The following is a 12,601-nucleotide window of genomic DNA, read 5'->3' as shown; positions in this document are numbered from 1 at the left end:
AATGGGGTCCGTCCGCTGTCCGTCCAAGACTGGAAGTTCTGCTGGCTGTGGCAGGCCGCATTCCACGAATGCCAAGCTCCCTGGAAACAGTCGAAAGACAACCAGAAAATGGCCAAATGGAGTTATTAACCCATAAACATGCCTGAGAAAAGTATCTTTTTTTGCTCTCCCGCTCCCACTCCCTCTCCCTCTCTCGCTTGGATTTTACCGCAGGCAACTGGCTGGGTTTTGTCAACGGGTATAATTTATGTAATCATGGGCCAAAAAAGGAAAAAAAAAACCAAAACAAAAACAGCACAACAGCCGCATGATTTAGGTAAGCTGTTGAAATATGTATTTCATAGCGGCTCTACCTCTATCCACCTCCATCTCTCTATCTCCCTCGCAATCGGCATAGCCATCGCTGTTTCTTTCTCAATTCGCTTCGTTTCGTTTCGTTTGGTCTCTGATATGGTACTTGTTGGGTGTTAAAGTGCAATTAGTGCTGATCAAACAGGAAAGAGAGCGATCTGCAAGGCTCGATAGTGGGCCAAAAAGGGAATGTGGATGCCTTCCGGGCCAGTCCCGGACCCAAAACGCCCTCAAGACAAATGCAATTCCAAAGCGACATAGAGTCACGTTTAATATTGTTGGAATCATCTCTATTAATCTCTAAAAGCACCTACACTTAGAGGCCACACTCATATTTAAATTAAAAATTCGGTCTTTAAATATAAACATAAAGAAATTAAATAGAAATCACTGTGACTCACACATAACACTCTTGAATATCCTTTTAATTTAATATATGGAAATATATTTAATTTAAAATATAAACAAAAATATTTAACTTTAAATAAGAAATATATTTCATTTAAGTATGAATTATATATAAATGAAATATATTTATATTAAAGCTAAAATATTGTATAAGGAAAAACATTTTTAAAAATTTAAATTTAAATATATTTAATTTAAAATATAAACAAAAATATTTAGCTTTAAATATAAAAATATATTTAATTTAAGTATGAAATATATCTAGATGAAATATTTTTGTATTTATGCTAAAATATTGTATAAGGAAAAACCTTTTTTTTTCTTTTTTTTTTTTAATATAAAATTTATATTTTTGGACCAAATTTATTTGAAATTTATTTTGAAATCTTATAAAAATATCGGGGTTTTGTACGAATAATCATCGAATTTACGATGTTTCTTACATTTTACTCAAGAAAACAGGAGCTGTGGGGCCTCCATGGACCCCACCATGTGATTCGATCTGAATAAAAATTAGGAAAATATGTTTAAAACAGGCAAATTGGGTACTGCCGAAATCCCCTCTAAGCTCTCCCGATCCTGACAGATAGGCCCCTGTACCCGTAGAGCCAACTCGCTGTACAAATTTTCCCTAAGCGAATGGACATGTCCAATGTCGCGATTTATATCGGGTGTGTGGTCTCATAATCCCTATGAGTAGGGACGATGATCTGTTCCAGGCATACAGCCCTCGTCTCATAGAGTATCTAAACTTTCGCTTGGCTTTTCGTATATCGGGGAAGCAAGTGCAACGGGCGCTGCATCAGGGGGATGGCCATTGGGGGGCAGGGTGGCTGATAGACAGTGCTCGAGTAGGCAGTAAGGAAGCAGTGCAGCGGCACAAGTACTGCCATAATAGGTCGAATTAAAAGGGCAGCCAACTGGCAGTTCATTCCAGCTCGTTAGCCGCCACCGGCACCACCGTCGCCGCCACCTTTTGCCGCTGCCTTTGCCTTTGCCGCTGCCTCTACCGTTGCTGTTTTTCTATGGCCTACGTGAGGCGCGGCACCTGACACCTTGCCATCTATGACATAAGCAGCAGGCTTGAAGCTTTTTTTTGACAATGCTGGTAGTCGGGCCCCTCGCTCTCGTGCTGCCCCACGGTCCAGTTTGCAATTGAAATTATATGCCTTGAACGATTTGGGGTTTGGGGTTTGGGGTTCGGCTTCGGTTTTTGGAGTGTTTGTGGTGTGGTGCGATGCAGTGCGGGCTGCAATTGCAGCAGCCTCGACTGAGGCTGAGGCTGAGGCACGGCGGCATAATTGTCCGAAATTACACAGAGAGATTATTCAATCCCTGTGCGATACGTGGTGCCCACCCTCTGCTTGGATTTGGTGTTTTTCTGAGACTTTTCGTATGTGTTCGACATCACGTCGCTCTGTTTGCACTTCAATGGAGCCCGCAGAAGGGGGCGGGGGGAGGTGGGGAGGGAAGGCAAAGGTAATCAAGCGAATGCGAGTGAAAATTCCTCAAAACAACTCATAAATCGCTGAGTGGAGTGGAGTCTCAGCCCAAGCACTCGATCAATCATGGGGCAGGGCTCAAACCACATAATTCTCCATTTAATCTGCATATTTGGCCTTTTTTATGCGACTTCCTATCGTAAACCACTTGAATTGATATTATTTTAGTATATCATTCATTAGTTTTTTAATGGATTAGCCGTCCCCACACACCCATCCATTATACCACCCTCGTCTCGACGGGCTGTCCCAAAAGCCCCAGAGCGACTTGAATAGAGATGGTCTCATCGAACTGAACTCTTGGCGGTTTAATGACCCAAATTGGTTTCATCGTTTCCATGACCACAGACACAGATACGTATGGGAGTACCCCATATCCCCCCCCCCCCCCCCCCCCCCCCCCCATCCCATCCCTTGGCAGTGTGTCATCATCGCACATCTGCGGGCACCACTGATGATCATTATCATTATCGTTTGAGATCATTTCGGGTACCCGATTTTCGTTGTCTTTGGCATAACACTTTCCATTTGTATGCGCCGCACCGCCCCCCCGCGTCCTTATCCCTCCAGCCATCGACGGCTATGACTTGGCGTTTCGTTAAAACCAAATCAAATATTTGGTTAAGCTTTGTTTGATATTTCTCTGGGCATCTCTCCCGGCCCTCTGCTCCCTTCTGTGGACTACCGTCTGAAGGGCCTTATATAAGAAACAAATCAAAGCGCTTTGGGTGGTTTATGGTACGGCATTTTGTTTGCTTTTTGTCTGTTATTATTTTCTGAATTTTATTGCCAATACGTGTGTGGTGTTGCTTTTGGCCAGACCATGTGAAATTTGCAATTGCAATCGGCCAACGGCCACCGGCCATCGTCGTCCCATCCCTTGTGCCATGTTCCATTAGCAGACGGTTGATAATTGTCTGGCTAGGCATTGCCCAAAGAGCCAAAGCAAACGGGAAAGACAACACCTGCGAAATAAAACGTGTCAACGCTGGCCAAATGTGTGGTCAATAGCAGCCGTAACCTTGGCACACTTGAAAGCCGCAGAGCCGCAGAAAAGCGAAACTATCGGGCCATCAAGCTGGCAACCCGGAAGCCACGCCCATACGGAAATGCTCGCCGATTTATTTCGGGCGGATTATGCTCGATCATCCGCTGGGGCGGGCGTCGGCCAAGCAACGCCCAGTGCTTATGGCAATCAACAGTTTAAATGGAAACCACCGACACGAACGTGCCCCATCAAAGCGGCTCCCAAAAGGGGTCTATCTGTGGAGAGGTTTGGCAGATTTGTGCTTTCTTTGGTACTCCGTGGTAGGGACATGGTCTTCCTTCAGCTGGCGACGGCACAGCCCAATGAATCATATTAGAAATACCACAAGCTAGAGCTTAACAAAAGCCCAACAGCCATGCTTTTGGTTGCAGCACCGACTAGTCTCTGACTGTGGGGGAAAGTGGTGCCTATACCACAGGCGCTGCCCACAAAATACCCCAATAGAGATGGCACTTGGACACGGCACGATTATAATATAGTGATATCTCATGGGAATACTAATCGCAAACAGCCATATCAAGACAAAGATCAACCACATATTCATTTGAGCGAAGGAAAACTGTATTTCTGTAGGCATTAGAATGGTAGATAGCTTTCGAAAGACTCCCACATACATATTCCCCTACGAGGCCTTTGAGACTTGATATTGTTGCACCCTGTAACCCTACGAGAGTCCTAAATGAACAGGCAAAGGAGTCGATTCGGTGGGATTTGTTTGGTCGGTTGGAATCAGTGTCTCAGCTTTCTCCTTGCATCGAATCCAAGGAAAGGAATCCACCCAAAAAGGACTGCATAAAGCAAGTGTCGCCATTTTTACTATAGAGTTAGTACTAGTCATCTATTTACTAGTGCTCTAGCTATAAGCCCCTTGCTTTTAGCACTAGGAAAGCGAAAATGAAGAAATAAACACAGTGTTAAACCCGAAAATTTCGGTTTTTCTTTCTCGCTCACTCTCCATTTAATTTACTGTGGATACTGTGAAACCTGATGAAGAAAAAAGCGTCAAAACACAACAGAAGTGGGCATATAAATTATATAAATATTTAATAAAATGCTCGATGCAAACAAATAAAAAAAAGGTCTGGTAAATGGTAGATAGTAATTACTAATTAATTAACTTAAGAGACTAAACATAATTTAGACAGCGATTAAGAGGGAGCAAAACGTAACAGGAAATTCATACGAGTATGAGTAGTAATTAATTAATTCACATTTGACTAGTTGAAACATAAATTAGCGATAGATGGGGAATGGAGGACGGTGTTTTGGGCGGCTAGGAGGCCAGCACCGGCGGAGGTGGAGACGGATGCGGATTGGTGGGACGTCGGGCACCCCAGTCCTCCTTGATGAGGTCGGAGGCCTTCTCGCCAATCGCTATGACCGGGGCATTGGGATTGCCGTTGACAATGGTGGGCATAATGCTGGCGTCCACCACCCGCACACCGGAAACGCCGTAGACCCGCAGGCGGGGATCCACGACGGCGGTGACATCCCAGCTGGGACCCATCCGACAGGTGCCGGCCGGATGGTAGATGGTGAAGGTGAACTCCTTGATGCAGCAGGCCCAGTAGGCGTCCGACTGGAAGGGCAGGTGCCGGCAGCCGGGCAGGGGAATGTTGTGCAGCCGGGAGCCGAAGCGCTGGAAGGCCTGCGTATTGGACACATTGATGGCCAGCTTGATGCCCTCGACCAGGACATCGATGTCCTCCTGGTGGGCAAAGTAGTTGGGTATGATCTTGGGCTGTTGCTGCGGATTCCGCGAGTTGAGGCGCACCCATCCAGTGCTCTTGGGCCGCAGCAGGAGGGGCAGTATCGACCAGGTCTCGCTGTGCTGCAGGGGCTTGTACACCGTGTTGTAGAAGCCATCCCTCAGATTGAGTATCTTGCGGATCTGCTCGCCCCCGTCCGAGTTGATGGAGCTCGGGCAGAAGTGGAACTGCACGTCCGGCCAGTCGACGCCCGGGTCCTGGTACTTGGTGTTCAGGAAGGCCACGCCCTCCACCCCCGAGAAGGTCATCGGGCCGCGCTCACGCAGTATGTACTCCATGGAGACGGGTATGGTCTGGAAGCGATTCCGGGTGACTGTCAGCGGGGCATCCACCACAAAGGTGAGCCCCCCCAGGCCCACATGATCCTGCATGTTGTTGCCCACCGGCAGGTCCGAGATCACCGGTATGTTGTGCTCCTGCAGATGCTCCGCGGGCCCCACGCCGGAGAGCATCAGCAGCTTGGGCGTGTTGAGGGCCCCCGCACTGACGACCACCTCCCGCCGGACAAAGACCAACTGCTTGCGGCCGGCCCGCATGTACTCGACGCCAATGGCCCGCTTCTGTTTGTCGAAGAGGAGGCGCGTGGCCTCCGCATGGAGCAGGACGTCAAAGTTCTTGCGCTGGCGCACCGGACGGATGAAGGCCTTGCCCGTGCTGCAGCGCGCCCCCCGCCGGATGGTGCTCTGGGTGAGCATGAAGCCCGTCTGCTGGGCCCCGTTGATGTCGCGGTTCTCGTAGCCCATCTCCATGCCCGCCTGCAGGAAGGCAATCGAGAGGGGCGTGCGCCAGGGGGCCTCCTGGACGGTCAAGTAGCCGCCCGTCTCGTGGTAGGGCGTCTTGGCCAGATAGGGATTGCGCACGTCCTCCGACTTGAGGAAGTACTTGAGCATGCTGTCGTAGTCCCAGCCCGGATTCCCCAGCGACGCCCAGTGGTTGTAGTCGTTCTTCGAGCCCCGCACATAGACCATCGCGTTGAGCACCGAGCTGCCGCCCAGGACCTTGCCCCGCGGCCAGAAGCAGCGGTCCCCCTTCATCGCCTGGCAGTACTGGCGCGTCGACGAGGGCGTCGTCTGGTACTTCCAGTCCAGCTCGGTCAGCTGCAGATACCCGGCCAGGGCCGGCACATCCGATATCTCGGTCTCGTCGCCACCCGCCTCCAGCAGCAGCACCGTCCAGTTGCGCACCTCGCTCAGGCGATTGGCCACCACAGCTCCGGCCGAGCCGCCGCCAATCACAACGAAATCATACTGACGTCGGATCTGAAAGAACAAAACATAGGTGACATTCGTGGGAGACCTCATGGATATGCAAATGGGGGATGCAATGGGATGTATCTGACAATCTTGTGGGCCTGAAGAGCTAACAACACTTACGACAGATGGCTCCTGGACCTTGTTCTCGGGATCGACGCTTTGATAGCGATAGAAATTCATGCCGATCGCCAGCAGCGGGATCATGCCAAGCAAAGACGTCATTGTGCCAAACGCCATGTTTCAGTAATTGTCAAATCCACGGATCTTCCTGGCAACGCTTGGCCGCTGGGGTGGCTCCCGCGCCCGTTGTGCCGCCGGAAACACTCGATCGCCTGCCCGCCTGCCCGTAGCCGTAGCCAATGCCCGCAGCTGAGGCCGGCGCACTCGTGGACAGCGCCGATGGGGCGATGGAGATGGAGCTGGCCGTGTCACTGCTGCTGGCCAGTATCTTTGGCGTGTAGTTGCGTATGCCGCCGGGGCGGGCCGACTTGAAGTGTGCGCGCGCCCGTTCGTCCTCCTCCAGGATATCCAGATACGACTTGATGTACAGGTGGTGGCTCAGGTAGTGCTTCTGCTTGTCCAGCGATCGGTTGCTCGACTTGCTCGATACCAGCGAGCTGGGACAGCCCCGGCTGGAGCCGCCGGTGCTGCTGGCGGTGCTTCTGCTGCTGCAGCTGCTGCTGCTCACCGCCGACAGCGAGGACACCGAGGAGCAGTGGCAGGACGAGTTGTAAATGCCGCTGTCCGAGCTCTGCGAGCAGCTCCTCACCAGATACTTGCTGTTGAGCTTCGCGTAGTTGGAGTCCGTGTCCGATGATTGGCTGGTGCCCGACGTGTTGCCGCCCAGGATCTTGGTCCGTTCGTAGGTCTGTTTGCTCAGATTGTATTTGTGTCGGAGTCGATAGTTCTGGTTGGGGTTCGAGTTAGGACTACTGTTGGTGTTGTTGGTGTTGCTGTTGGTGTTGGTGGAGGAGCTGCTGGATAGGTGGCTGGTGGCTGCGTAGATGGGCTGCTGGCTGCCGCTGTTGTTGCTGTAGAAACTCTTCCTTTGCGGCTGCGGCTGTGGCTGTGGCTGTCGTTTGTGGCTGGGTGATTGTTGTTGTTGGTGTGGTTGTTGTTGATTTGCTTGCTGGGATATCTCCTGGCCCATATTTTGACCGAAATATGAACACAACTGCAACGAGAATGTGGCAAAAAAGGGAATAAATTAAAACATTTGCCTCACACCTCCAATAGATTCGATTCGATTCGATTATATTCTGTTGTTGAAAACTCTTTTCGGACTATCCATTGCAATTGCTCGTCTCGAGACCCACTCGAGGTGAAGTCCCCCTTTGGATGGGATTGGGCAACGCATGGAGTACACACTCGTTTCGAGTGAGTTTCTGGCGTGGGAGCTCCGCTATCGTTAGCCATATACGGGGCCACTATAGCGGAGTAGTTGATGAGAGCATTGTTGATCGAGTTTGTTGTGTGGTTTTGTTGCTGGTCATGTTGCATGGCGACATGCAAGCGGCTTTCGTGATTGTCCGCTTGTCCATCGGAAGCCGCTAACTAATCCAATCTGAGGCCATCCCCTGCCCCCCCCCCCCCCCCCCCCCTGCCGCCCCGGCCTTTGTCAATCGTTGGCCAATAGATGGCGCTGTCGCACGCGCTCCGCGAACAAAAGACTTGAGCAACGAACTTGTTTACACGTTTTTTCGCAAGCAACGGTCAACACAAAGTTATCAAATCGAAATCCAGTGTATAAATATTCAAATGATGTCAGCTGCATCTCATTACCCAAACTACTCCCCTCTATCCCCTCTATCCCCCTGCCCCTGCCCCTGCCCCTGCCACTCGTTGCATCTTTGGGGTCTCTTTCGAGTTTTTTCCTAGCTTGTTTTTCAAGTTCAATGCCGTTTGTCGGGCGGAAAAACGATGAAAAGTCTCTCGGTCTTGGCCACAATCATAGTCTCCGCTGCTGTCCCCTGTCCGCCGTCTCTGTTGATATTATTGTAAAATGCAATTTCGTTATTTTGTTCGTCTATGGCAGGCATCGTCATTAATTGCAACTGTTGTCCAGCTCCAGCTACAGCTTCAGCTCCAACTCCTGATGCTGTTACTGTTGCTATTGCCATTGCTGTTTCTGTTTCTGTGGTTTTTCCAGTCCAGCTCTGCCTGTCCGCCTGTCTCTCTCGACTCGAAGACTCGATCGCAGTGAAAGCCATTCAGAGCCAAGCGACAGCCACAGGCATGGATCGAGCTTCCTACATAAACCGAAGCGCACTGGCATGCAATCGGTTGAAAATGTTTCAAATTTTGTTTTGGATACCCTGTTCGGGGGGGATACTGGCGGACCTGCCTAGGATAATGGTTGGAGCTATTCGAAATCGGTGCAACGTGTATTTTGTTTTTGGTTTCGCTTTTGGAAGAACACAAATCGAAGCAGATGCCCATAAAATATATTCGGAGGCAGTTTCTGCTTAAGTTTGAGCCAAGTCTGGGGACATTTTCCTTCAGCAGTTATGGGAATGATCCAGGAAAGGGTTACAGGTCAGAGGGAACCCCTCTTGGAGCTTGTGTGCAGGGTATGTGATGATTCGCAAGATGATGAAAGTGTCTTTTGTGTTTCTTCTTTCGGGTTTCTTTCTGGGGTATTACTGGGGTATTTCTTGGGTATTTCTGGGGTATTTCTGGGGTATTACTGGGGTATTTCTGGGGTATTTCTGGGGTATTACTGGGGTATTTCTGGCCACCTCTCCCCCTCTCTGGCCCGGCACTCACATAAGGGAAACAAAAACAAAGGACGGGGCTGCGAGCTGCAACTGTAACCGTAACTGTAACTGTCGCCTGCGATTAATTAACCGAAAATAGTTGTCTATTTTTGGAGCCACTAAAAACGCGTATATCTCTGCCCGTCGGAAGTTTCGCTGAGCAAAAATAAAAGCGAAATGGAGGCAACAAAAAAGTAGCGATTTGAACGGCTCGACGGTTGCCATGTAACTGAGCAAACATCAAACATCATCATCATCATCAGCAGCGGCAGAGGCGCCAGCGACGGCAGAGGCAAAAATTAAATCCAAAATTCATTCACTCAAATACCCGTTAAAGACAGACGCAACAGGTGCGTGCAACATCGGCGGCAACAGGCAGCAACGACCAACGATCGACGCTAATTTATGCAACGCCCTTGGGGCGGCCACCCAAAAGCAGTCACAAAAGCTTGACCAATGTAGACCAAGCCCCCAGATTGATGCAATCCCCCCAAAAAACAAACAAGAAAGAAAGAAAAAAGTGCCTCAGGGCCCGAAGACTCAGATACCCTGGGGGATTGATTGGTTGCCAAGGAAAGGGGTTCCTGAAACCCCGAAAAGACCAAAATCCACTGATAAATTGTATTCAAAGTGAAGTACCATTTAACATAGAATATCCCTGCCAACGGGCTCTTTTTTATCCAGGTCTAACACCTATATTACCCTTTGCTAGGGTATCCACTAAATACACAAAAATGTGGTTCAGCTGTAATTTCACAGGCACATCTTTTACATCACATTGATGTCGATGTTGATGCTTCCCTCGTTAGATGTCTGGCTATTTGTCTGTGTTGTTGGTTATGCAATTCACACATTGTTAGGAACTGGTCTCGGTCTGGGCCTCGGTCTGATTCACACCGTCCAGCTGTCGGTCAATTATGATTCGACAGCTTTTAATTATGGCCGCAGTTTATGCGGCATAATTGATGACATTTACGGAGTGCTTTTTTTTTGTGAATCGGTGGCCCTAGACACAGGTCCCGGTGTCTCCCCCCCTCCCCTCCTCTGGCATCAAGCCTCACGTCAACGCTTTCTCGGCAGTCGGCTGCGTCATGGTACCGTGACACATTAAAGAAGCTCAACTCAAGCTTAGACCAGACACACAAACACACAGATACTTTGCACTCACACTTTTGCGGCGTACTCTTGTCGCATTTCCGTGGCGTGTGTGCTGCAGTGCCACAAATGCCTCAATTGGAGGCGACTTGGGATTGGGCTTTTACACTGTCCAGCAGGGATTCGAAGGCAAGATACTAGAAGTTCTCTTCTCTTCCTATCCATCTGACTTTCTATCTACTGAATATATCTGTATTTGTATTATTAAAAGGTACTCTTAAGACATTTCCATAGGTTTTTATCTGAAACATAGCCTTATATTTGATCTGTAAAAGTTTGTATTATTCAAAGGTACTCTTAAGACATTTCCATAGGTTTTTATCTGAAACATAGCCTTATATTTGATCTGTAAAATTGTATGTATCTGGGGGACTCCATCCTTGGAGTAGAGGAAGTTTTTTTTGGCCTATACTTATACATAATTTACTTGAAATATTCATGGCCTACCCTCGGCTCACTCGCTCACCCAAAGCTAGTCCATAGGGCATTCCCAGTTCGTTGGGGCTCGGAGCCCATTCGGACAGGCTCATCTGTGTGTGTTATGGCGCTTTCTGGCAGGTTTCGTTTTGGTTTGGTTTTTTAATTGTTTTATGCATATGCAGTGGCAGTGCCGCAAGCGCCAGTGCCAGTGCCAGTACCACTACCAGTACCAGTGGCAACCAACACGCGCTCCATGATTGCCTCTTTATGGCCGCGACGTGCACAAATTGATAATAATTCGCACAGAGGTGTGAGGCGGTGCCTCTCTGGCGCTGCGGAGCTACCGATACTCGACGGTAGAAAGTGTGAATATTCCACAAACCGCAAGTCCAAGCGGAATGCGAGGCGTGGCTGGGAGGAGTCTTGCATAAGAATGTCACTGGCTCTCCTGCCTTACCGCTCTGCCCTTCTCCAGCTCTCTTTTTCCCGCTCGAGTGTCCGAAATTGGACTTGATTACATAAGTCGAATACAAACAAAAAAAACGAGAAAAAAAAGTGAAAATGATCGCTGTAATAAGTACAGTCGAACTTCTTTAAGTCGAACCATCGTTTAGCCAGACGAGGAACCCCAAATATAAACTTATTGGAATGTAAATATAGTGAAGGTCGAATCTAATGATATTTTTTGAGTTGGAAGTTGGTTTTCCAGAAAATTCCCCATATGGCTAGTTTCGACAGTATTTTGAATGGTCTTCAAGGGGTATCTATGTAAATGTATCTCAGGGGCTTAAGTGGTATCTACTAAAGTTAGTCACGTGCTGAAATATGACATCCATTGACTGGTACTTCAGACGAGACTTTCACTGTACAAACTCGTACATATGTGTGTTGGATGGTGTAAGTGGAAAATAAAGAATAATATGATATGGATATGGCTATGGCTATGGGATGTATCTATCAGTGTTTCGTTTGTTTCGATTTTTGTATACTTTTTGATGCACTTGCCTTCGTTTTTTGTGGTTGGTGGTGGCCCGTCTGTGGCTTTTTTTCTCCCTGCGTTTGTCCGTGCGGCATCAAGTCGAACCCCACGGCTGGCCACTTTCCTTTGTCTCACACACGACCACCATGACGGCTGCTCTCTTTCATGACAAAACAGAAACAAAAATTGTAACAAACAAACAAAAACCAAAACAAAAACTGAGTACAAAGTTCGATTCGATTCGATTTGATTTAGTAGCACAGTAATCTCGAAAGTTTATTTGGCTTTGGCGAATGATTGAGTCGAATTGATCGTAAAAGCACACACGCACACACACACTCGGCGAACGGACGCCGGACACTCTCTGTTCCCCTTTTGATATCTGATGTCGGATTTCGGATGTCTGCTGTCGGATGTCTGCGATACGCACGCCACGAGCTCGTCTTGTTCAATGAGCAATTTGGCCAGGCCGCTGCTTTTTTCGGCATTCGGCATTCGGCCTTCGAAAGCTTTCGGCTTAAAATGCAGACTTACAGCAACAGCCACAGCCACAGCAGAGGCGGACGAAAAGAAAGCTGTCTCTAGACACCCTTGCCAGTCCGTTGTGGCTTTAAATATAGCAAACTATAGTACTAATACATATACTTGCATTTCTTTGTTGCAAAACTCTGCTTCGGAAGAGTATTGGAAGAGCAAGAAAAGACCTGCTGCAACGCTGCTGCCCGACTGCACTTTCGTTTTCGTTTTCATTTCCCTTTCGTTTGGTTTCGGCTGCTGTCTTCGTGTCTGGCGAGTGCTACGTGCTCGGCTCGACGTTTTGTATGCCAATGCATGGCTTTAAGCTGCTCCGAAAGCTCTGCGGATTGGCTCGACTTAATGGTGTAATAGTCGATGGCCAGACAGAGACAGCGGCAAAAGTCGCGGGGGAGAGAGAGAGAGAGAGAGGCCGGTTTGGAGGCT

The 12,601-nt window shown here is 48.7% G+C and overlaps 2 protein-coding genes across 6 annotated transcripts in view; one reads left to right on the top strand and one right to left on the bottom strand.

Annotated features, from left to right (window-relative positions):
• LOC108155864 (flotillin-2) overlaps positions 1-12,601 on the top strand; it is a 107,091-nt gene that overhangs the window by 41,571 nt on the left and 52,919 nt on the right. The window lies entirely within an intron of this gene.
• On the bottom strand, positions 4,337-12,220 carry LOC108155923 (glucose dehydrogenase [FAD, quinone]-like). The gene is made up of 4 exons (XM_017287078.2): positions 11,668-12,220; positions 6,592-7,505; positions 6,452-6,488; positions 4,337-6,337 (listed from the first exon to the last, which is right to left on the bottom strand). The coding sequence occupies exons 1-4, from the start codon at positions 11,734-11,736 to the stop codon at positions 4,583-4,585; spliced, it is 2,775 nt and encodes a 924-aa protein (XP_017142567.1). The 5' UTR covers positions 11,737-12,220; the 3' UTR covers positions 4,337-4,582.

The sequence above is a fragment of the Drosophila miranda genome, chromosome XL (assembly GCF_003369915.1).
Source record: "Drosophila miranda strain MSH22 chromosome XL, D.miranda_PacBio2.1, whole genome shotgun sequence".
NCBI lineage: Eukaryota > Metazoa > Arthropoda > Insecta > Diptera > Drosophilidae > Drosophila > Drosophila miranda.
The sequence above is the reverse complement of the archived record's forward strand: the minus strand, read 5'-3'. Positions and strand labels throughout refer to the sequence as shown.